This window comes from Lynx canadensis, chromosome A1 (assembly GCF_007474595.2).
Source record: "Lynx canadensis isolate LIC74 chromosome A1, mLynCan4.pri.v2, whole genome shotgun sequence".
NCBI classification, from domain to species: Eukaryota; Metazoa; Chordata; class Mammalia; order Carnivora; family Felidae; genus Lynx; species Lynx canadensis.
Genome location: NC_044303.2, coordinates 213,733,170 through 213,759,525, shown reverse-complemented (window position 1 = coordinate 213,759,525; position 26,356 = coordinate 213,733,170). Strand labels below are relative to the sequence as shown.

At 38.8% G+C, this 26,356-nt stretch overlaps 1 protein-coding gene across 2 annotated transcripts in view; it reads left to right on the top strand.

The window, feature by feature from the left end:
• NPR3 (natriuretic peptide receptor 3) overlaps window positions 1-26,356 on the top strand; it is a 72,389-nt gene that overhangs the window by 15,389 nt on the left and 30,644 nt on the right. For both annotated transcript variants that reach the window (XM_030331750.1, XM_030331744.1), the window contains exon 3: window positions 9,204-9,370. In XM_030331750.1, the coding sequence (XP_030187610.1) occupies window positions 9,204-9,370 (167 nt within the window). The remainder of the gene's footprint in view (window positions 1-9,203; window positions 9,371-26,356) is intronic.

Genomic DNA, 26,356 nt, shown 5'->3' with positions numbered 1-26,356 from the left:
TCCCAGTTCTTGCTGTTGAGATATGGTTAGACAGGATCTAAACATCGAAGCATCCACCTCAGTTTCCTGCTCTGATACCCTGGCTTATTCAAGCAACCCAAGCAATAGAGCATTTTGCATAAACAGATAATAAAACACAGTTCTCACAGGGATAAACAAAAGTTGATGAAACACAAGTAGCTACTGCTTCCTGTAGTGGATAAGATTGGAGATTTGAGGCTTGTAGGGTAAACACCATGTTTTTCCTCCTTGCTGCCATGGTTGTCTTTCCCCTTCTCTTTGCATAAGCAAAGTGCTGCTTTCACTTTTTGACCACAGATCAGAATGTAATTATGTTATTGGCTATAGCATTGAGTTCACTGAGATAGTAGTAGAGACTGGTGAAAAATGAAAAACATTTATCCTGAGTTTTGTAAGTTGGTAATGCAAACATAGTATTTATTTGGAGAAAATGATGTGAATGCACAGTATAAATGGGCCAGGGCAATGCAAATATTACGTACCGGAATTTCTTGCATCTGCAGGTAAAGCTTGTATTACTTTTCCTTGCTAATTATAATACATGAGTATTAAGAAAATTTGAGAGAAATAGAAAATCACAGGGCAGAAAGTAAGTTACTATAATTCTGCCACCCAGCTAAAAGTATATTGATAATATGTAGAAGCATGTACGTCTTGCTTATTTTATAAAAAAACATATTTACGAAAATATTTTTTAATAAAGTGTTGATACTGTTTCAAGTGTGGCTACATAGTATTTTGTAATGCTGATATGCCATCTTTATGTAAATAGTCTGTCATTTTTCAATATTTATGCTGTTCTCAGCTTTTTACTATTAAGAACAGTCCTATATTGAGTGGCTTTGTATGTGCGTGCACACATGCACATACACATAGTTATACATACATATTATCTGTAGGATAAGTTTCTTGAAGTAGAATTTCTGGGTCAAAAGTTTTAAGTTTTGATAGATATTGCCAAGTTGACCTCTAAAGAGGTTTACCACTTTATGCTTTTGCAACAAGCTATGAGATTGTCTGTTTTTCTGCATCCTTACATCATCTAACTTTTAAATTATTTTATATATTTGAACTTCTTTTTATGTCCATAAGCTAAGTTTTTCAGTTTCTTTATTTATATTCTGTACCATTCTTGTTGAGTTCATTCTTAGAGGTTATGTTTTCTGGTTGTTACTATGATGGTGATCATTTCCCATTACATTTTATAATTGTAGTTGTTATGTAGATAAGCTATGAATTTTTATTTATTTATTTTGCAAGAATTCCACATATTAAATCCTCTGTTCCAGTAGTTTTTATATCATTTTCATATAGGATAAGAGTTTTTCCTTCATTTTGAAGTTGAATATATATTTTTCTTTTCTTATTGCATTGGCAAGAACCTCCAGAATATTATTATATTATATATATATAATATAATATATATATAATATATATATATTATATTAATTTTTGACTTCTTGAACTGAAGTACATGTTAAGGTATCCTTTTATTTCTAGTTTCTTAAGTGTGGTTTTAAAAATTGGAAATGAGCAGTGAATGTTATCAAATACACTTGACATATACTTTTAATAAATTTCCCAATATTGAGTCCTTGTAGTATTCTTGGAATTAAGTACATTTTGTCATGATGACTTTTTTAGATGCACTGCTGATTTTATGTTTTTAGAATCTTATTTAGGATTTTTGAGTCTATATTCATGAGTGAGATTGGACAGTAGTTTTCTTGCCTTGAGGTGGTACTGCCAGTTTTAATATCAGGTTTATATTAGCTTTATAAAATTAATCGGGACACTTTCCATTGTTTTTGTGCTCTAGAACAGTTTATATACCATAAGAATATTCCTTGAAAGATGGAAACAATTCAACTCTGTATCTGGACCTAACTTCTTTTTAGAGGTAATTTTTGAAAAACTTAAAAAAATAGTTTTGAAATAATTTTAGACTTAAAGAAAATCTGCAAAAATAATATAGAGAGTTCATGTATATCTTTTACCCAGATCCCTCTAATGTTAACAACTTAAATAACCATAGTACAATTATCAAAATAAGAATATTAACGTTGGTACAATACTACTAACTAAACTACAAGTCTTATTTGAAATTTACTACCTTTCCTCCTAATGATCTTTTTCTGTTCCAGGATCCAAACCATTTAGTTGTTGTATCTCCTTAATCTTTACCAATCTGTGATATTTTCTTAATCTTTGTCACTTATGACCTGACACTTCTGATGAGTTTGTTATTTTGTAGAATGTCTCCCAGTTTGGATTTATGTGTTGTTTTCAATGGTAAGATTGAGTTTAAACTTACTTGGCAAGAGTACTACAAAAGCGATGCTGTGTCCTTCTCATTGCATTATATTAGTGTATAATCAGTGTAATTTTGGGTCAACTTTTTAAAACATATTTTTTCCATGAATTCAGTTTTTCTGCTTCTTGAAAATTTAATTGCAGAGTTACACAGTGTACTCTATATAACCTACAAAGTATCCTTGGTGTTTCTGATTAGGTACCCTTTCTTTTTCACCTGATGGTTGTCAGGTTTTGGGCTCTGGCATCAGTCTCTCTGAGGGGCTGTGCTCTTGGCAAATTGATGCAACCCTGCCCTCCCCCGCAAGTCTTAGTTTCTTCTAATGATAATAATAGTACTTACTTCTTCATATCAGGCTGAGTAATAAATGAGATAATGTATGTGAGATACATAGAAAACTTGTTGAAACATAATGAGTGTTTAACAAATATTAGCTTTATTATTAGTGTTAGTTTGCTTTGATGATTATATATAGTACTCAAAAAATGGTAAGTTCATAAACTCTTCTTGGTATAGTTTTATAGGTAAGTTCAGGCCATACATTCCATTAACAAATTAACCAACTTTATCTAATACAGCCTAGGAATGGATGTAGGTGCATTAAGAATTACATCTGCATGCAAAACTCCCACCTATAGTGATTTAAACAAATGTAGAGGTTTATCCTTTACAGAGGTGGGCAGTTGAGAGCAGAGGTGGTCGTTCCATAATGTCATCAAGGATGCAAACTTCTTCTGTTTTTTGGCACCTTTAATCTTAGTGAACGGTGTCCATCCTCAAGATCACAAGATGGTGGCTAGGACTCCAGGGATTGTGTCTTCAATGTAGGCAAGATGAAGGGGGAAAGAGACCATCTCCGTTGACTCAGTTCTGTTTGAAGGCTCTCTGGAAGCCTCTCTCATTAACTTCTTACATATCATTTGCTACCCCTAGTTGTGAGGGAGGGCAGTAAATGTGCGCTTTCAGCTGGACTCATTGTTGTCCCAAATCAATTTAGGAATCTGTTACTAATGGAGAAAGAAGAATGGATGATGGGAAACAAATGTCCATGTTTGCCACAGACCCTGAAGCCCTTTCCTCCTCAGAGTAGAAGCAGTAGACAGAATGTTATGGCAGGCAGGGGGACCTGGACCAAGATTCTGGTGTCCATTATCAGTAAAGGGTCCTCTCTGAGATTTTGTGCCTGAAGAATCAGATATATGTTCAGGAAAAGTTTTTCAACATCCTCCTCTCCCTGTGCTTCCTCCATACAAGTTCTAGGAAAAGGCTCTCTTTTAATTAATACTTAACTTGCCATTGGATTAAAAAAACATATGGGCACTGTGTTCATATTTACTGATTACTGGATTGTTTGGTCTTGATGAGTACTCAAAAAAATTATCAGATTTGCCCAAATTATATTGTTACAGGAATTCAGAATATACTATGGGGGGTGGGGGATTCAAACAATGGAAAATAAGACCGAAAGGATAGGTTTAACAAAATCTAGAGAGAAGATGATATATATTGCCTTGTAGAGTTTTTAATAGCACCTCTTGGCATTCTTATTCATTGGCATTATTGTCTTTGGATGTAAGTTAGGTGGCAGGTTATTTAGGTGATCCTGTCCAGGACTGTAAGATTACTGTAGAGCTTTCTTGACTTCCTGATTAACTCAGAGAGCACTAATTAAGGTGAAGATGAAAGTGAAGTAGAGCTAGGTGAGGCACATAAATTGACTTGCTAAAAGTGGAAAAATAGAAACATTGAGGAGAGATTAGATTTATTATGTTTTGCTATAAAAATAGTATATGCCCATTAAAGTCAGTTTGTGACCATGAGAAAAGAAAATGAACTTTCATACAATCTTTGAACTATAACATTTAGACGCTTCCTCCTCTGATCTTTCTTTCTGTGTTACTTTGTTTTTAACATTTTTGTCATCCCATTGCGTTGCTCAGTTTTAAAGCTTGGAACACCCCAAACTCTGATGAAATGAATGTAGAGCAGGTATGGCATGGCACCAGTGTTTGGAGTCTGGCTTGCATTTGAATCCTGCCACTGTTGTTTATTAGCTAAGTGGCTTGGGGCACATTAATTTCCTTGAGCCGCAGTTTCCTTGTCTGGAAGGTGGCAATCATACTTAGATCTTCTTCATGGAGTTTTTATGAGGAATAAAGAATGAAATGGTATAGGAAATGCCATTCACAATGGAATCACGCAGTAAGTGGTGCTGTTATTACTGATGGGAGGAAGACTGGACCAGCCTAGCTCATGACAAGCATTTAACACCTAGACATTCGGAGAAGGTAGAGTGAGGCAAGGTCAGTCCAGGTGAACTCCAGGCATTCATTTCTTGGATGTATTCTGTGATATTTCAGCTTGTTATCCCAGTGTGGGTACCTTTTGCCAGTTCCAGCTCCCTGGCCACAGGAGGGCTTGATGGTGAGCAGGTTACTTCCTCTTTCACAAATATTCTGTGCCCTTACTCTAAATGCTAGCTTGGGTCTCCGTGATGTTTAAAACAAAACAAAGCAACACTTTCCTCACTCCTGAACCAACTTCAAAGAATCACCTTCTCTGCCCTACTTTTCACTAGCAGACTTCTTTTTCATCTTCTTGATCCCTTGCTCAGGAGCATTGAAAGAATATGACATTAGTGCTCACCACTCTGAAAGTGCCATCATCAAGGTCACCAATGACCTCACTACCAAAGCCATTGGCCTACCTCAGAACAAGTCTCTGTGCCTCTAAAGCAGTGCTGTCCAGTGAAACTTTCTGTGACGCTGCCTCTGTTCTGTTCTAGGTTGCCCAGTATGGTGGCTACTAGCCACACAGAGCCATTGAGCACCTGAAATGTGGCCAAGTGTGACCGAGGAACCAAATTTAAAATTTTATTTAATTTTAATTAATTTAAATGTAAATTGTCACACATGTGGCTGGTGGCTGCTCTATTAGGCAGCACAGCTCTAGAGAATTCTGTATTGTTTCCACCCATTTGTTTCTGGAAATCCTGTCTTTCTTTCTTTCTTTCTTTCTTTCTTTCTTTCTTTCTTTCTTTCTTTCTTTCTTTCTTTCTTTCTTTCCTTCCTCCTTCCTTCCTTCCTTCCTTCCTTCCTTCCTTCCTTCCTTCCATTTATTGTCAAATTGGTTTCCATACAACACCCAGTGCTTATCCCAACAAGTGCCGTCTGCAATGCCCATCACCCACCTTCTCCTCTTCCCCACTCCCTAACCCTGTTTTTCTTGGTTTTGGTGGCACAGCATTCTTTGGTTCTCTGTTAGCTCCTCTCTGTCTCCTCTTCCTCCTCCTGCCCACTAGAAACAGCATCCACAGGGTGTCTGTGCTCAACCCTTCTCCTTCTCTTTCTTATCCAATGTGGTCACTCCCTGGTTTCACTTGAAGCCATTTGGAAATGGCATCCAATACTCTCTAGTGCTCACTCCTTTTTCTGGCTTCAGACTGCTATTTCCAACTCTAGCCTGGTGTTGTCACTTGGGCATTCTGTAGTTAGTCACCTTGGGTTGACTGTGACCCTAACTGAAGTCATTACCATTTCCACCTCATATCCCTCTTCCGCCATCTGGCTCTACGCTTTCCTTTAATAACATCCCATTTTCCTTTCCTCTTTGGCGTCATCAGCGATGTGCCTCTCTTTTTGTTGTCCCTCACTCCCTAACTCTTCAGAGTCTTGAGATTCCTCTTGCACTGTCCTCTGCTTTTATTCTCAAGGACTCTCCCTCTTACGATTGTAAAAGCAGTAAATATTTTGTATTTATAATTTACTAGATTCAGAAAAATGCAAAGAAAAGAAAAGAAAAGAAAATTTTCCTAACTACCCAAAGAGCCATGTTTAGTTTTTTGGTGTGTGACTTCCCATTAGAGCCTCTTGTAACCTCTTGCCTGGATTACTGTGGCTGTGAACCCTCCGTGTCTCCCCATTCTAATCCATTGCTATTTCCCAAGGCATGATTCTGATCATGTCATTCTTCTGTTACACTCATAAATCTCTAGAGGCACCCAGTTGTCTACTGAATTAAATTTGTCCTCGCTGATGGGGCATCATGCCAAGCTAACTCTGCTTTTCCAGTGTTCAACACCCTGTGTATGGGAAATGTTACTGACATATTACAATAAGAAATGCCCACAAAAGTGAGAAGTTACAGTATCGATTATGGTTGTGACAAGGGAACTATTTACTTTTGGTCAGATTTATTTAAGCATTATTGTTTCCATTTTTTTTTTCTAGAAGACAAAACTCTACAGTTATTCCCTTTGGATTGTGGTAGACAGATTTATTACATTGGATTTCACTTCTTTCAGAAAAGAGTGTTTTCCTATTTCATAACAGAGATAGTTACTGTTTCCAGTTGTATATGTATTTTCTAATTCCACAGAATAAAACCCTTTAGGGTTAAGTATTTTCTTTCTTCTGTGTCTGGAGAATACTCTTTCCTGGAGCTTAGAAACTCTGACCCTCTTTGCCTACAAAATACTATTCCTTTTGAGTCTTGGTATCTCAAATCAATTATAAATGAATCAATAAGTATTGATTGCATGCTTATAAGAAATGGGTTCCTCCTTGGGATGAAGAATGTTCTGGACATTCTTAGAATTGGGGGTCTTCCTGGCAAATGGATCTGGCTCCTTAACAGAGACTGTGTTGCCTGGGTCTTGAGCATCCCGCTGGGTCCCCTGGCTGGTGGCAGTGGCTGTAACTCACTCACTACGGGCACAGCTGCCGTGCATGTTGCAGCTTCCTTGGTGTTTGGGAGGTTTCATATGAAGGAGGAGGACTTTGTCAAGTTTTGTTTGGTGGCTTGAAATTTAATCTGTGCTCATTGAGAGCGGATCTAGTCCTTAATGAATTCTGTCCTCAGCTCTGTCTTATTTATCTTTTAACAGCTCCCTGGCACAGAGTAAGCAATTAATAAATGGTTGCTATTAATAGGATTATGGTTATACAGATGCCCCCACAAGTAAATTCTTTGCCTCTGCCTTTTCTCATGCTCTAGACTGAGGCTCCCAGCTGCCTACTTGATGTCATACACATTTGCACCTTTGCCTGTGCCACAGGCTCTGCCAAGCACGCCTTTCCATCCTGCTCTCCTTCTATTAAAATCCTATTCACACATTTAGGACCAGCCGATACCTGCTCCTCCACCTCCCTCGAAACCATCCCAAGAGGAGAGCCTCTTGCCTCTTCCTGTACCCTCTGCATTGTTTCTTTGTATTCCCCCGTCTCCTGCTATAGTAAGCTAACTGTTACCCTGTAATAACTTCAGTTATTTACGTGTCTATTTCTGAATCCCTCTTTTTTTTTTTTTTTGAGAGAGAGAGCGAGAGAGAGAGAGAGAGAGAGAGAGAGAGAGAGAGCATGAGTTGGGGAGGGGCAGAGAGAGAGAGAGAGAGAGAAGGGGAGAGAGGATCCCAAGCAGGTGCCACACCCAGTGTGGAGCTTAATGGGGGGCTTAATCTTATAGCTGTGAGATCATGACCTGAGCCGAAACCAAGAGTCAGATGCCCAGCTGACTGAGCCACCCAGGTGCCCCTCTAAACCCCTCTGTGATGGTGGTGGAGACTGTTCAAGACATTCATGACGCGTCCTGTGCTGGCTATCACAGAACCTTGTGTGTGGTATACAGTTAGTTAATGTTTGTCTGATTTAAGCTGTGGTAGAAGTTCCAGAGCCACCGACTCTTTATGGAGCTTTGTCTATAAGAGCAGAGTGAGTGCCTCGAGCCCTGGCTGCACACTCCCCAGGCATCCTCACTGCTTAGCTGCTGGGCTCCACGTGTCCACTGTGGACTAGGGGCTTGGTGTGAACAACTGACTTTGATGTTGAACTCTAGCGGGCTGAATTCCTTGTTGTATTTCCAGAGATCTGTAGGGGTCATAATGGTAATTCATAGAAACAACAGTTTATTGCCACATGTTGGAAGCCCATGTTTCCTTTTGGGGTCCTGCAGGCCACATATTTCCTCAAAAATGAAATCATAACGAGAAGAGTAATGATTCTTATCCATGTAATCTGCCTTTGCTTTTGTGAGAGGGAGTGCTGTGAAGCAGGGAGGACCCAGTTTCTCAATGCCTCAGTTTCCTCATCTGTAACATAGGATAATGTGCCCGAATCACAGAGAGTCTTGTAAAGATTCAATGAGTTTATATGTATAAAGTGCTCAATAAACAGAGCTTTTATTGTTATATATGTCCAATAAATGTTAGCAATTTTAATTTTGTTACTATTGATGCACTGATGAATACTGTCCAAAAAATAATTGTTATGGTGCTCCCAACACTACAGAGATATAAACCCTCGTGTTCACCTGAGCTGCTTTTATTCTGAAGAGATTCCAGAAATATTTCAAAGAATATCAATAATGTCAAACTTTTCCCTGTGAATGGTGCCAGCTTTATCATACTTGCGCATAAGTCTTGTGCACAAGACTTGTGTTGTCACACATAGACTTTCCTGTCATTCCACATCTACATAACATCAGGTTTGTTGCACAGTAGTAACAACTCGGTTGACCTCCACGGTTGATTGTAGGTATTAAAAAAATGTGAATGGAAAGGAAGACAAATTTACTTCTTACTCCTCCAGTGCTGGATTCTCAGGTGCTGAAAATTACAGTTATGTGGTTGAGGCAGTGAAGTCCACAGTGCTTTTATGTTCCTCTCCCATTTCAAAGGAACACGTGTCCAAAAGGCCTTCTTCTCCTTTGAGGATCTTGATGTGGTCATGTTATATCCAAGTGCAGAACTGTGACAATACCGCTTGCCCCAGCTGCCAAAAGTAACATGTAGTGACACGCTGCAGCTGAAGAGGGAGAATGGTCCCTTTATGGTGACTGCCTTGGAATTATAAATATTTTTCTTTCTCTGTAGGAGATGGCTCGTGGAAGAGAGGAGACAAGCATGACTTTGAAGCTAAGCAAGCATACTCATCCCTCCAAACAATCACTCTACTGAGGACAGTGAAACCTGAGTTTGAGAAGTTTTCCATGGAGGTGAAAAGTTCTGTTGAGAAACAAGGACTCAATGAGGAGGATTATGTAAGTGCTTGATTATGAGCCGAGACCTTCAGCATCCCGAAAACAGTCTTCTAATTAAATCAGAGGTGACAGTGTCCTATTCTGAACCATTCAAAAATCCCTAGGTTCACGTCTGAATGTCACTGAACTTTTTGTCTTTTTTTTTCTGACCAGTTCCCCCCTCCTCCATGTCCGTCACCCCACTTTTCCAACTGCTGCAGGAAGGAGAATTGCTTTTTGTGGGTACTTGTGGCCATGCTGAGCAGATGTCTATACACTTCCAAGGCTTATTCGACTGGGAGCATGGTGGGGGAGAAGATGGACGAAGGAATGCCAAAGTTTTGCATGCCTAATTTTTCCAAAGCTTGATGGCATAAGATATTTTGGGTTTTAGAAGGCTCTTTCTTTCGGCCATCTTTTTGGCGACTCTGCTTTTCTCTCCTGTGGTAGCGTCACTTCCCCTTGGGTATTCTCGAGCTTCCCACTCCATTAGTGGTGTTTTACTGATGCATTTTCCGAGGGTGGACTAGGGTCAGAAGCTTTGGCCACACTAAGGATTGAGCAGAGAACTCATCTGAGAGGTGGCACCAAAGACAGCCGGCCACATCTCACTTGATGCCATTGTTTTGCTGCTTCTGGTGTACTTTGCTATGCGGGCGCTCAAACTCTGTGTCCTTCCAGCAAATTCTTTCTCAGAGCAGGGTGAGCAGTGCACTCCTCAGGCTGGTTGGGGGGTTGTGTGTGTGCCGGTTTTCAAAACTGTTCATTCCACAGAGTCCAAAGTGGAAAAGGAGCACCTTCTTAATGATAGATATATGGCTTTGGATAGTCCTTGCCCAAAGTGGATAATGACCATCTTCGTAAGACGAGCTTCATTTGGTCACTTCCAAACAGGGCCTCTCTCGATTTCCTTATTTGAAGGAGTACAGGGTGCAGACATTGTCCTCAGACAGACCTACATTCAGAGCTTGAGGTGAACACTTTTTAGCAGTGTGATCTGGGGCAAATCGCACAGTCTTTGTCCAAACTACTGCTCCCTGTTGGAAGGATTACAGATAATCTATCTGAAGCTTTTAGTGCTATCCGCATCACAAAGTTGGCGCTCAATAAATGAGGCCTCTTTTATGCTATTATTATATCATACCTGTCTTTGTAAGAATGATTTGCTATCAAATAATGTACAAAAGTTCTCATAAATATATTTATTCATGGCTTAAATGTTATATATGTGTATAACATACATATCATTTAAAATATATACATATGCATACATACCGGATGGTTCTGATTTAGAAAGCCAAAAGGTGTGTGTATATGCAAATGTGAGCCATGTATGTAATTTAAAATTTCTAGTAGCTACATTTTTTAAATGATTTCAGGAATAGGATTTAGCGATTTATCACGTACATATAACAGCCAGTGCTCATCCCAACAAATGCCCTCCTTTTAATGCCTCTTGCCCATTTAGCACGTCCCCCCACCCAACATTCCTCCAGCAACTGGCAGTTTGGTCTCTGCATTTAAGAGTCTCTTATGGTTTGTCTCCCTCTCTGTTTTTATATTATTTTTGCTTCCCTTCCCTTACGTTCATTTGTTTTGTATTTTAAATTCCACATAGAAGTGAAATCATGTGATATTTGTCTTTCTCTGATTTATTTTGCTTAGCATTAATACACTCTAGTTCCATCTGTGTTGTTGCAAATAGCAGGATTTCATTCTTTTTGATCACTGAGTAATATTCCATTGTAAATATATACCGCATCTTCTCTATCCATTCATCAGTCAATGGACATTTGGGCTATTTCTATAATTTGGCTATTGTTGATAGTGCTGCTATAAACATGGGGGTGCATGTTCCCCTTCAAAACTAGTAGCTACATTTTTAAAAAGTTAAAATAACCAGGTCAAATTAATTTGAATAATTTTATTTAACTCACATATAAAATGTTCTTTCAACATTTAATCAATATAAAAATTATGGATGAGATTATATATTCTTTTTTATTATATAAAGTCTTTGAAATTCAGTGTGTGTTTTACCCTAATAGCATATCTAAATTCAGTTCAAATGCTCAGTAGTCATGTGACTAGTGGCTACCATATTGGAGAGTGAGTTCTGAATAATGAAAGAAGTAGAACTTTTGCAATAGAGACCAAGTTGAAGGAAACCTATGATAGTATTGTCATTATCCAAATCCTTTGCCTCAGGAATAGGAAAGAATGTAAAGGGCACTGAGCACATTTTGTTTGGCCTCCTACCTGAGGCTGTTGAAGTTAAAGTATTACAGTAGAGGCTGTCCAACACAATGATACTTCTTGGGCAAAAGAAGTATGTATCTTTGTACCTGCTACAAAGATCCATAACATATTCCAAACCATGTGTCAGTGCTTTAGAGATTAGTTGTAGTTGTGGATTCTAATACTGCTTCCCTCTGATGATGGGATCATTAAAACTGACTTTATAAATAAATAAAAATTATGAGTAGAAATTAGAGCTAGTTATAGTAATTTATTCCAGTTCTGAAAATATGTCTACTTTTCATACTTACGTGTGTTTTAGTTGGGCTCTTTTGAGTTCATCAGGTTAGTTTAGACAGGAGGTTGTGGGGGCTGTTGTGGGGGTTATGGTGGGAGAGGGAGCTGTGGGAGCCAAAGACCCAGGAGCTGGTGCAGCTGGGACTCACAGGTGTGAGACTTTGCTCTAATGCAGCAGGAGATGTTTAGCACAACTAGAAAGACTTAGTGGTCTTCATTCTAGGGCTCAGCTCCTTTCTAGGTCATTCTGCTTCTCTTCTTTGTACTAATGGGTTGTCTTATCTCTTTACTTAGAATTTCAGTTCATGACACTCATCATGGGCTCTTCGGCCTCTGCTATCAATTTCAAATCCAGCAACTTTGGTGGAATCTCTTATTAGTTCTAAAATTTACCACTTATTCTTTGAACAATCACATGGCTTGTGGATAGAGACAATTTTCTTTCTTTTCAGTTCTTCTCCTAAGTATGCTTGATTGAAGGTATACTTCATTAAATTAAGCATATTAAATTAAGTATATTTTATTAAAACTTTTAATGGCACTGGCTAGGATTCCATTACAGAATTGAATATAAGCAGTGATAGTGGACATCCCTGCCTTGTTCTTAACTTTACTACAAAGAACATATAACACATTTCATATCTGTTCATATCACTGTTTAAACATAATGTTGAGTGTGAAGTTTTTGGGAGAGTCCTTAGATTATGGAAGTTCCCTTCTATTCTTTGTTGGTGAAGTTTTGTTTTGTTTTGAAAGAATTACATATTTTGTTGGAATAACTGAAATGAAAATAGCATAGCAAGCATCGAAGTTTATATAATGTAGGTTTAAGTTTATATAATATAGGTTAGGGGAAAGGCTTTGGACACAGGTTAAAAAAATTTTTTTTAACGTTTATTTATTTTGAGAGAGAGAGAGAGAGAGCAAGCAGGGGAGGGGCAGAGAGAGGGAAACAGAATCCCAAGCAGGCTGCACGCTGTCAGTGCAGAGCCCGATGTGAGGCTGGATCTCACAAACTGTGAGATCATGACCTGAGCCGAAATCAAGAGTCAGACACTTAACTGACAGCCACTGGCACCCCCAGACACAGTTTTTATTGTAGGCACTGTAAATTGTAATATATCATTGACACTATGTCATATATGTTAGTATTGTATTCATCATATTTAGCATGTTGGCAGCATCCCTGAAAAGGTCGTGATATTCTCAAAATGCAAAAATTTGAGGTGCGCCTGAGTGGCTCAGTGAGTTGAACATTCGATTTCAGGTCAGGTCACGATCTTACAGGTTTGTAAGTTTAAGCATTGTGTCAGGTTCTGTGCTGACAGCTCAGAGCCTGGAGCCTGCTTCAGATTTTGAGTCTCGCTCTTTGTCCCTCCCCCACTGGCTTTCTCTCTGTCTGTCTCAAAAATAAATAAACATTAAAAAAATGAGAAAAATGCAAAAATTTGAAACTTTAAATTTTTATAAGGCTATACTAAAACATTGGGAGGTTGGAATGGCTATGATTTTTTAAGTAAAATTACTATCCTATATTTTTAACTTAACAAATTTTGATGGATTAATGCAATTTTGTTTCCAAAAAATTGATCTCCTTTCTCTTCCTCTCTCTGTTTTCCCCTCCATTTTCACCCTTTGTCCTCTCTTTTTAAATTTGAGTTGTTATTGAGATAATTGCAGAGGTACATGCAGTTTTAAGATGCAATACAGAGAGATCACTTGTATACATTGCCCAATTTCCTCCATTGGTAACATTTTGGAAGATTATATATATACGATCACAATACAGATATTGACACTGACCGTACTCAGCTTTCCTCAGTTTTATTTGTACTCCTGTGTGTGTGTGTGTGTGTGTGTGTGTGTAACATAGTATATGCATATTAAGTTCTATGCAGTTTTATCACCTGTGTAGGTTGGGGGTGTTTGAATTTTATCAAATGCCTTTTCTGTATCTGCTGAGATAATCAGATGGTTTCCTCTTTATTCTATTATAATGTAATGAGTTACATTAATGAGTTAAATTTTCCTCTTTTCCAGTTTTATTGAGCTATAATTGATATATAGCATTGTATAAATTCAATGTTTGATATATGCACATACTGCAAAATGCTTACCACAGTAAGTTTAGTTAATATCCATCACCTTGCATAGTTACAAAATTTTTTCTTGTGATGTGTTTAAAAAAATTTTTTTTAATGTTTATTTATTTTTGAGAGAGAGAGAGAGAGAGAGCAAGCACTAGCGGGGGAGGGGCAGAAAGAGAGGGAGACACAGAATCTGAACTCGGGAATGGCGAGATCATGACCTAAGCCAAAGTTGGACGCTTAAGACTGAGCCACTCAGGCGCCCCTCTTGCGATGAGTTTTAGGGTCTAGTATCTTTGTAACTTTCAAATATACAATACAGGATTGCTAACTATAGTCATCATACTGTACATTAGATTCCCAGAACTTATTTATCCTATAACTGCAAATTTTTGTACCTTTTAATGACCTGCATTACTGGATTTTTCTAATTTTAATAATGTCTGCACTCCTGGCATAACTCTGGTCGCTCTACACTTCAAGACTTTGAGTTTTTCTACTGCCCAGGTCGTATAGTGGAGAATAAGAGGCTATTTGCTGCCTGTACATTAGCATCTCTGGGTCAAATATCTACTCTTGTTTCCCTTGTCTTTGGTGGGTGGTTTGGTGGGTGCATGTGTGTGGTGTATAGAAAATCAGATTGCTGGGGCACCTGGGTGGCTTAGTCAGTTGTGTCCAGCTTTGGCTCAGGTCATGATCTCTTGGTTTGTGAGTTCAAGCTCTGCATCAGACTCTGTGCTGACAGCTCAGACCCTGGAGCTTGCTTCAAAATCTATGTCTCCCTTTCTCTCAGCTCTTCCCTGGCTCATGCTCTGTCTTTCTCTCTCTCAAAAATAAATAAAAACATTTAAAAAGTTAAAAAAGAGGATTATTTAAAAAAAAGAAAATCAGATTACTTAGGGCTCTTCTATCATTGGGGCTGTGGGTGTTGCATGTACTGTAATGGTCATTAGTACAAGTGTCTTATGATGATATTTCTACCATTCCTATAGGTAATATAAAAATATTTTTAAAAGTACATTTGTTTTCTTACTATTGAACCTACTGGAGACCTGTTCCATTCTGATACATCATGTTTTAGTAGGGCCCACGGGCACCACTGGAGATGGTGTGACCTGATGGTTAAATATGCAGGCTGGGGGTGTCATAGACCTGGTTCTGTCTCTTACAGTTCTTATCTTGGGCACATTTCTGAAACTCTGTGCATTAGTTTACTGACTCTAAAATGGGGATAATAATTTTTAACTGACAAGGCTGTTGAAAGAACTCAAGGATTGTATATAAATAATACTTAACACAATGTCAGGCATTTAGTAAATATTCAATGGATGATAGCTATTATTTCTCTTACTCTTGTTTCTTATACTCCAGACCAAAGTGTATGATGCTCCTGCATGCCTACCGTAACTAGTACTTGTACTTAACCTTCAGATCTCAGCTCAGATACCATCATCTCTGTATGTGTCTTTCCTGACACTCCAAACTATCTTATGGCACTCTGATCCTTACCATCATAGCCTCGCAGCTAGGTGGGGAATTTTCTTTTTAAAAATTTTTTGGAATGTTTATTTATTTTTGAAGGAGAGAAAGAGACAGAGCGTAAGCAGAGGAGGAGTAGAGAGAAAGGGAGACACAGAAAGCGGGCTCCAGGCTCTGAGCTGTCAGCACAGAGCCCAATGTGGGGCTCGGACCCACAAACCGTGAGATCATGACCTGAACCGAAGTCGGACACCTAACCAACCGACTGAGCCACCCAGGCGCCCCATCAGCTATGTGTGGGATTTTATAATGAAATCTTGCCTCTTCTACCAGACTGTCACCTCTGTGAGAGCAGGAACTATGTCTGTTTCTGTTTATTCTTGCATCCTTTTGCTGTATGCTTGGCATAAAGGAAGCAGCCAATACACTTAAGCTTTTATTATTATGCTTATTAGTTTAGTTATTATTAAACCAGAAGGACATCAAATTCAACCTACTCCTAGCATGGTGACGGAAAGGTAGAAACTGAGGTCCAGTCAGGTGAGGTGGCCTTTCCAAATGTAACCTGTATGCTGCAATCAATATAGCAATGGTGAGTGTTGAATAAATCCTATGCCTAGACCTTGTTAGGTCCACAAAACCAGGAGTTCAGTTTCACTTGTCCTGTGGGAGATGGTATTGGGAGACAGTAATGGGTTTTCACAATGGGGATTCTGAAGACCCTCTAGCAGTCGTTAGAAATCTAAAGTTAGAAGTAAAGCTCTGCTGGAGAGGCCCTCAAGTAGCAAAGGGGCTCCCAGCGTGGCTCAGACAAGTGTTTGCAGAGTGCCTGCTTGGCTTTCTCTAGTGGTTTTATTGTGTTGCCCACATGGGGAGTGGCTCTGACTCAAGGATATCTTAATGGGTGTTTGGCCTTTGCCATGTGAGTGGTTCCAATTCTAGGGCACTGGTATTTGGTTTTAGAATGCACTGTGTGGTGGCCAAGCCAAGATTAGTTGCATCCCCTGAATCCTGGTTCAGTGACTTTCTTTTTCCACTACATCAGTCTGACCCTTTTATTAACAACACGCCCACTATGGGGAGTGAACCCGTGACTTGAAGATTAAGTGTCTCAAGCCCGACAAGTGAGTCTGGCAGGCAACACAGGCTGAGGGACTTCTCTTCTTTTCTTGCACACTGCCTCCCCAAATATACACTTTTAAAATACCAATTTCTCCTTACTCTTTCACACACTTCACAAAATCTGCTGGGACTCTGTCTCTTCTTCATCAGCAGCAACCTGTATTTCCTGTTTTCTTCTGGAGTGTAAATCATTATTTCTTAGATCATGAGATGTTGTTTACTGAGTGCTCCAGAGAACAAGGCTGTGAGCTTGATCTGTGACCATGCCGTGGTCCCATCTGGGGTGAGATCCTCATCACCTACAAATTCTTAAGCAGGTATATAAATATCCATGGCCACGAGCTCTGGAAGCCCACAAGATCTGCATTTCTGTGCCAGGATGGATATTAAACATTACGCGCCTCAGTGTAAAGCATTCTCATACACTGACGGTACTCACAGAGATGTGGACCATTTATCTTGTAGCACACCATATGTGGTGCATATGTGAAAATATCCATGTTTCTAGAGAAATGACATTAAACACAGTGGAGTGGGTTCATTTAGTTCTTTAGTGAGACGTTCCTTCCAAATTCATCCAAGTTTCCATGACCTCTTTAAGTGGATAATGATCTCTTGACTTAGTGTGCATTAACTCTATACTTATGTACAAACTTTTGTGTGTAAGTGAACATGTGCGTATTTCTAGAGAGAGGGGCCAGTACCCCCCACTTGATTCTTAATGGGGTCAGTGTCACAAAAAAGTAAGAATCATTGAACTAGATGATGGCTAGTCAGCATGCCATTTGCCCAATTATTGTCCGAAGCCCCTTTTATTCTCATGGATAGGGCACAACATGGTGTATACACTGCTGCACTGAGAAATCACTCCCCTGGAAGAAAATGAAGGAACACTTAAATGCTTGAATATTTACTAATCTTAAATTTGAAAAACATTAGTTTTATTGCTGAGATGAAAGAGATACCAAGTCATTCCTTCCTTCCTTCATTCTGGGCTAGGGAGTCAGTCTAGTCTTTCCAATTCCTAGTGTTTTCACACTGTCTTTAAGAGGTAGACTCAAATTTGTCCTTGCTACTATTTCTCAGTTTAGGCTGAGCCAGTGTTGGAGAAATCTCTTCCCCTCTGGCAGCCTGTCTGACTTCTCAGTCGTGTAAATCCCACTCTTGGCCTTGCCCCTTTCTCTCTATTGTGTTTGGCACTTCTGAAGCCCATTCACTGGCTGGCTTCACGAGCTGTTGGCTCTGCCTTTGGGTGAAGCTCACCTTCTTTCCCTGATGTTGTTGTTGTTTAAATCAAAATAATATATGCCATTCTAGATTGACTATAACAAGTGAAAAAAAGAAACAGACTGAATTAAAAATAAATTTATGGTACTGTATGAGTTGTAGACAAACAGGAGTGTCCTGTTCCTCTCTATTCCTGACTTCCATTCCTTAGAGGCAATAATCCTTAATGTTTCTATTGGCTTTTTCTAGTGTTGCCCTCTGTATTTCTAAAATAGCTTCTTGGTATTGCTGTTTTTGATATGAGAAATTTGATATAGCTCATCATTTCCTAAAATGGAAAAAGATTTAGCTCCTTTGCACACTTTCTTTACAAATATGTACTTTTCCTCCCATCCTCCTAATATTTTGTAGCATAGCTTTTACTTACAGGTACATTCATAAAATTTGAATAATAGCTATCCCACCTTATTAAGAGCTATTATTATTATGACCATATATATTGAACCATGTAGCAGAACCGTGTAGTGTTCTATGATTACATTTCCTTTCCTGTGTAGCTTTTTTTCTCCGAAGTTAATAATTTCCTTCCTTTTTAAAAATTTGCTTCCATGTAGTTCTGTTTCATTCTCATTCCCTAGAATGATGTTAGTGATTTTTTTAGCCCTTTGTTTTCCTGCTCCTGTTTAGAGTAATTACTTCCTTTAGTATAAACCTGGAAATTCCTTCAGTTTTCTCCTGTATCAGTTTCCCTTTTTAGTGGATATTAAATCTCCTTCTTAGTTGAATTTCACCTTAGTTTTGAAGAACAAGATGATATGAGTAGAAAATCTTTTGAGACTTTGAATATCAGAAAACATTTTGTTTTATTTTTATATATAGTCAGTTATTTAGCTGGGTATAAAATTTTAGTTTGAAGATTAATTTTCCCTCAAATTTTGATGACATTGCTCTATTGTTTTGCAGCTTTTGGTGTTACCATTCTGATTATTTATCTTTTTCATGTTATTTTCTTTTTCTCTATCCCAAAGACTTTAGTATTTTCTTTACATAATGGTGATTGCTTAATCAGAGTCTAGTCTGGAAAAATTAAATACTTCAACAGAAGGAATTTAATTGGAGAAACTAACTTTAAAGTGTAGAAAGAGCCAAAACACCAAATAGAATAGTAAGGCAAGCCAGAAATTAGCAACAGCAAAAAGCCATTACCACCTCCAGAGCTAGAAAGACCAGGGAAGAAAGAGTCTTACGGGATCAAAGACTTAGAGCTGCTCATAGGAGCTAGCAGCATGGAAGAAATACAACCTCTCCCAGAGATGGTACCTAAGGCGAGGTGAGAGAGAGGAAGACATATCCTGGCTTTCCCCTTACTTCCTGACTCTTCCATCAGTGCTTCTTTTGGCTGAACCAACCAGAAGTCAACTGACAGGGAAATGCAGCCTGGAAGAATCGTCTTCCTATGATTTAGAGCAAAGCAAAGCAGGTGTAGGGAGGGAAATGAATTGGAGACCATAAGGCAGACAAGTGGCTCACTGGTGCTCTGATGTTTCACAATGATTTCACCTTGGTGTGTGTCTTTTAAAATCTTTGTGCTGGTCACTTTGCTTGCTCTTTCCAGAAATTTTAAAGTTGGATGTCGGCTCTTGTCAGTCAATTCTCTAATTTTTTCTCCCATTTCCCAACTCTGCATTTTTCTTTTCCTTTCTGAGAGATTGCCTCACCTTTATCTTCCAAAGATATTTGGAATTTTTAATTTCTGCTATCATATGTTAAATTTCTAAGAGTTCTCTCTTGTTCTCTGAGTGCCTCTCTTTCTAAAAAGTAGTACCCTGACATTGTTTCCTGGATTCAATATCTTATCTTTCTGCATATATCCTTTCTTTCATCAGTTCTAGAACACATTTAACTTACCTGAAGTCGGGATCCATTTCATAACTGGTAGACTGTCATAATTTAGCAAGTAGAATTTTTTTCTAAGGGAACATAAAACAAAGGTGCTTTTTATAATTCTGGTATCTTACTTTTGCTGACACAAGGTGTTTTTTGTAAGTTTTCTTTAACTTACATTGCATTTTACTTACATCAGATTCCTTATAAAAATATTGTGATTTCTTTCATATTACAAGGTTTTCTTAAACTGTTGGTAATCCTTAGCTGTCTGTTTATATTTAAGGGTGAGCCATGAAAGAGGCTATCTAGAAGCTCTGTGTGCATGGGAATGTGTCTAGAAGTAGACTTTATTGTAGGGTAATAACATGTTGAGCTAGCTTTTTCAAAGGGTTATCCCAAATATGATTAGCTGGAGGTTGTATCTCCTAGGCTTATCAGTTTCATTAAAGAATTCTCCTCCAACGGGGCACCTGGGTGGCTCATTCGGTTAAGGATCTGACTTTGGCTCAGGACATGATCTCGTGGTTTGTTTGTTTGAGCCCTGCAGAGCCCAGCTCTGCACTGACAGTGTGGAACCTGCCTGGGATTCTCTCTCTCTCTCTCTCTCTCTCTTTCTCCCTCTCTGCCCCTCTCCCACTTGCACACATACTCTTTCTCTCTCTCTCTCAAAATAAATAAATAAATAAACTTAAATTTTTTTTTGTATATAAGAAAAAAGAATTCTCCAAATCTCTTCTTGAGAATCATAAGCCTTTCCTACATTCTGGGAGCCCATGGTGGGGAAGCTTCACCTTTAGGATTGCAGACTTTCCACTTAAACCTGATTTTCAGTTTTATGCTTCACCTGAGCTCTAGATGTGCCTGGTACCTTCCTGTTCAGATCTTTTTTTTGTGTCAACACCTTCAGCCAATAAACCTCCTTTTTTCTGCCTGGTTGGGAAGGGGCAATTTTTTTTCTGGGTAAGGTTTGGTGATGGCTGGAAGGTGGGGTGCACTTGAGTTGAAGTGATCCATTATTAGACTTTCAATGAATCCCGCCATTTTCATCTGCAGGGCATCCCTACCTCCAGAGGTAACTAGTGTTTCCAATTCTAGAACCTCTGTACAGGAATTCTTTGTTTCTTACTGGAGCTGCCTGCCCTGTTCCTGTGCACACTCTAGTTTTAGTTTTTCAGGTCTGTTGAATTGGTTACCCCTTTCCAGCTTCCAAAATTTTGTTGACATTTCTCATCTATTTCCTTCCTGTACTCTTTCCACTTATAAGTTTATACCTTAAAAGATATTTTTATTGTTGTTTTGGTAGGGATTTTGGAGGGAATGTGCGTTTTACCAGAGTGGTTTACCAGAAGTCACCCTGGATTGTTGACTCTCAGTACCGTGTAAATGTTCAGAGATGGTGATGGCATCTTGGGTTTTTTTTTTTTTTTTTTGCTTGTTTGTTTGTTTGTTTGTTTGTTAGTGCAGGGGTAGGAGGGTAATCTTATATTCAAAGCAAGGAAGAAAGAGAGTGTGTGTGTTGGAGAGAGGGATCTATCATGTTTCTTTTGGCCTCAAATGCTGTAGCTCCTTTAGAAATTCCTGTTCAGTTATAGTTTCCCTTCTAGTGGCTACTTTTTCTTGATTTACCAACTTAGTGCTCACTCTTTCCCCCTCACAGACATACCTGCCTTCTGTGATTCTTTAAAAGCAATTATATACAAGTGACATACATTGACAGTAATACTAAGAAAACGGTTGTCTTTTACAGGTTTGTCATACTGGTGTATGAAGACCTTTTTCTATTTTATGTCTAGGGCTAAATTCCTCTAATACAGCTTATGGACCAGCTTCACTTGTAAGTGATTCCTTTGTATATATACAGGAACATCATCTAGGGATCCTGTTGCCAGTATAAGTAGAAGTTTAGGTTTTAAAGTAGATTTTTTAAAAAGCCAAGTCGACTCAGTTAAAAGTTTGAAGATGGGTTATTTAAATAAAAATAATGGGAGCTATTTGTGTCCTGATATGTTATTTGTAATTTGTCACAATGCAGTGGTAGCAATTTAAAACCCTTTCTAGAATCTGCTAGGACTCTTTTATTGTAAAACAAAATGTTTCAGAAAAAAAGTTAAAAGACATTTGAAGATGTAAAACATGTTAAGGGGCCCCAATGTGGGGCTCAGTTACCTTCCTATGTAGGGACTGTCTCCTCTGAATGTGATCCAACCCTTAGTTATCTCCGGGGTTGCAGACAGCATTACTCTAGAGCCAAAGGCAGCCCAGCTGGGAAAGAGCTATAGAAGAGAAGGCAGAGTTCCTGACTGTGAACTAGGGCAGTGAACTTGGGCCGAGAAAGCCTTTGGCCAGGTCCCTTTACCTCTTGGGGCTTCCTCTGTTGTAAAACCAGATATTTGGGCCACCACCTCGAGAAGCTTTCCCATTTCCGGGTTTCTGTTATTAACATGTGGAAAGTGTTTTTCTAATTTAGAATTGTCCTTCTCTGGGTATGGAATGTACATATCCCTTACTGAAAAATCACAGTGTAACAATCATCACAAGTGCTCCCCAACCCCCCCACCCCCATTTTTAGGAGACTTTTATGACAATGTACTATTCTGCTGCTTGTAATATTACATCAGGAAAGTCTCTTGGAAATTTTCATTACTCCAGCTTTAAAAAAACAAAGGACCAACTTTTCTTCAGCTTTGAACTGGTCACTATTCTATGATGTGTAGCTGTTTATATATGCATAATTCACCTTTGTATACATGAATTCAGTAATTGTAGTGTTCTGTCTTCAGTTTGCATTAGCAAAGATACAGCTACAAGTGTACTTTTGCAAGCACAAAATTACAGCGTAGTTTTTAAGAATGGATCAGAACTGTTTTTTAGTATTTCTCCAGTTAATTTCAGCAATGGCTTTTTGTTGTTGTTAAAGAAAGGTGTTCTAGTTATAAAGAATATGTAGAGTCTTTTTTCTATGAAATAATGCTTCATCCTTAGTGTTTTGGCTTTCAAATTCAGTTTCATGCTTCTTAATGCCACCTCTGTTCTTGACTTGGGGTAGAATTTGGTAACTGCTGTTTTTATTTCTAACCAGGTATTCTGAGCAGGGGGTGATTTTATAACCTTGAATATTTGCTCGTTTGAGGTTATGGGCCACCCATAGCTTGTTTTTTCTCCTTATTTAAAAGTTGAAAATTTAACTAATTAAACAAATATTCCGGCAGTGTTTGGTGCACAATGGTATTGTTAGGGAGGTGGGATATGTATTTGGGCATTTCCTCTCTTCCAGGTTTCCCTCTGACACTCAAAAATGAAAAGGGAAGCTGGAGAGCAGCTGATGTATCTAGCCAAGGTATTTGAACAGAGACAAGTTTAATAAATCATTGTTTAGATAGGCAGACATTACATTTTGGAAAGTCCGAAATGTTGAAAAACAACTCTCAATTCCTTCAATGAGGGGACGGCCTAGCAGTAAAGCTGTCTAAACCAGCTTGTATTTTGACACTGGTTTTGCACAGGAACAGTGTGGGAAGTGACATCAGTTGAAAAGTTATCAGATCATCAATAAAATCTTTGCCAGACACTTCACCCCCTCTTGTCTTAAAATAGTATCATTTAATTGACTCTGTGCACTCTGATTGAGATTTTTAAAAATTAGCTCTTCGGTGAAAGTAATGTAAGAAAAAACCCGCAGCTGATGGGTGCAAGCCCTGTTGGCCCCTCTTCTCGTGAGACTGTGCACAGGCAAGTTTTCGTGTCTTCCAGAGATACGTCAGAATGGAGGAGACTCTCCCCCGTGCACCAGCCATCACCCCTTTTTGTCCTCACCCCCTTTCTTTAAAGCCAGCCCGGGAATAATTTGTCCGAATGAAAAGACCCTTTCAGGCACTGGAGAGCTTTGCTAACTGTATTTGAAAGAGTAAAAGCAAACCACAAGTTGGCTTTTAACAGCAGAAAAATAATGAGTTCACATGCCAACATATTAATAAGATTAGTTTTATTAGGAAAATGTAATCAGCAGACAGTGGCACTGCAAGAGGAATGGCTTATTAAAAGCCATTCTTTTTTCCAGCTAAAGAAATACCAATTGGCTTTCAGAACACATTTAAATAAAGATGTACTGAAATCTGAAATATAGTTACTTCCCTTTTCTTGAAATACAGAGGAAGAATCCTTTGAAATAGATTATTCTTACAACTTTTAACTCAATTAGTTGTGCCAAATTAGAATGTTTTAAAAAATTGGGAATCTCCCGGTTAAAGTACTTTTTTGTTTGATTGTAAATAATTGTCCATTTGCTTGTGATTTTCACATGTTGGCAGGTGTGGATTGCTTAATTGCAAAAAATACTATTTTTTTGCAGAATAGGTGCAATCTGAAAATGTTTAAAGAAGAGCCACAGTACCTATGAGAAAGGACTTTTCCAGGCAGTAGGTTTCATTTTGACCTTTTGAAAGACAATTATTATTTTTTCCATTTCCATTGTGTACAGTGATGTAATTTCAGTTAGAAAGATATTTTGCAGTAAGGGTGACAATATACTCAAATATGCATGACTAAAATAGCAATGCAGTGTGGAAATGTATTTCACAATTGAAAGGCTAAGCTGTTTTACTTTTTTTTCACATCTATTGTCACTTAATGGAGTAGAGGGCATTTTAGTACATTTGGCCAAATTCTTCACAATGAAAACACAACTTAACTTCTTTTTTTTTGGTGTTTATTTATTTTTGAGAGAGAGAGAGAGAGAGAGAGAGAGAGAGAACAAGCAGAGGAGGGCAGAGAGAAGAGGGAGACACAGAATCTGAAGCAGACTCCAGACTCTGAACTGTTAGCACAGAGCCTGACGCAGGGCTCGAACCCACGAACTGTGAGATCATGACCTGAGCTGAAGTTGGATGCTTACCAGACTGAGCCACCCAGGCGCCCCTTAACTTCTTTTTAGAATTATCAGATCACATAAAATATGGACTGTGGATACATGACCAGTCTAGCTTGCAGAAAGAACGTGCATTAGCTCCCACAATTATACTCCTTACCGTAAGTGAAGGAGCTAATGGCAAAATTGTAGAGGATGAAAGCTCTGATTTTTTTTTTTTTTTTTTTTTTTTTTTTTTTTTTTTCTCCCCTGGTTCTTCTGGGCGCTCAGGGTCTCAGCATCCGTCTTTTTCTACTTGGTGAAGAACTCATTTACACAAAGATACTGGGGTTCAGCAGATGGGCCTTGCCAGGATATCACATTTAAAGGAAGGATCTAGAAAAGGAAGACTCACATAAATGAACCTAAAGGTGGTATTTTGTTGTCAGGAGGAGCCTGACATATGAAAGAGCCTCAGGTGAAAGAACCTCCCATATGTCAGGATTCATTCTTTCTCGGAGAGCTCTGCTCAGGAGACATTGCTTTAGTCAGATCACCCCACGGCTAGAGCAACACAGTGATTTCAGAAACTTCAACTCCCTTACACGAAGCCTTGCTCTATTTCACCAGTAGAGCAAGCAGCAAAAGGACTCTGCATCTCACATAATTTGACAGGAGCCAGAAGAGAATGCCCATGTGTTCAGCCTTCCAGCTTGGGAGAAGGGAGGCAGACAGGGCCTGGCCAGCTTTGTTGGCCACTGCACTAACACAGGACTCTGGTGTTCGATGCTGACAGCAGCCACAGGTTTTTAAAGTCCAAGGGTAGATTTCTGGTTCATGAGGCCTGGCCATTGATGCTGCTGCCCGTGTGGGTGGATGTGGTGGAGGAGCCCAAGGTAGTGGTTCAATAAATATTAATTAATGGGCATTAAAACAATTGGTGACCTTGGGGCATGCCACCTTGTGTGCCAGAGACTTTAATCTGTGAAATGGAGAAAACCGCACTGAGTTGCTCTTGGGAGTTATGAAAAATGATTGTAAAGGGGTTTTATAAGCTTAAGCGCTTTGAGTGATAGTGTCCAAAGAAAATAGCCCCAGTAGCTGAGAGCAGAAGATCCCATAGCCCTGCAAGCAGCAGGCAGTAGCAGTTTTAAATGACACCCTTCCTGGGGCCCAGCCAATTGTTAAAAGAGAGGAACTAGAATAATATATTGCTAGGGACTCAGTCCTCTTCCCAGTTGTGAAATTTGAAAGTAGCTCAAGCTGTAAGAAATTATTTTGGATTAGTATTTATTTTCTGATTCTTTCCCCCCTGGAGTGAATTTGCTTCATTTCGTAAATTTCTAAAAATCTTGCTCCCACAGGCTGTGATTGGAGGCAGGGAGGAGATGAACAGGGGATATCTTTTTTTTTTTTTTTTTTTTTTTGGTATAATAAACAATTTGACAATTGGTCTAAATTTGGAGATCTTTATTAGTTATTTCCTTTATTCTATCCTTTTCCTGTTATCTCTGTGTGAGATAATTACCCACTCACCAAAGTCAGATGGCTGTGTTTCTATCCTGTCATAAAGATCTTGAAGATTTGATTTCATTAGCAAATGGCCCTGTGTCAGATTTGCCCAGTGTTGCCATACAAGTTACATGCATTTCAATTTTAGGACATTTTTCCTTCTCTCTTCTCAGCAGTGACATGTATTTATGTCAACCCTATGTCCAAGAATTTCTTGGGTAGAACAGATTTCAGGTGTAGTTCATATGCTCTCTAGGTGCACATGTATTTTTATTGACCACTTGACCCAGTTTATCACCATGTGTATAGTTAAGC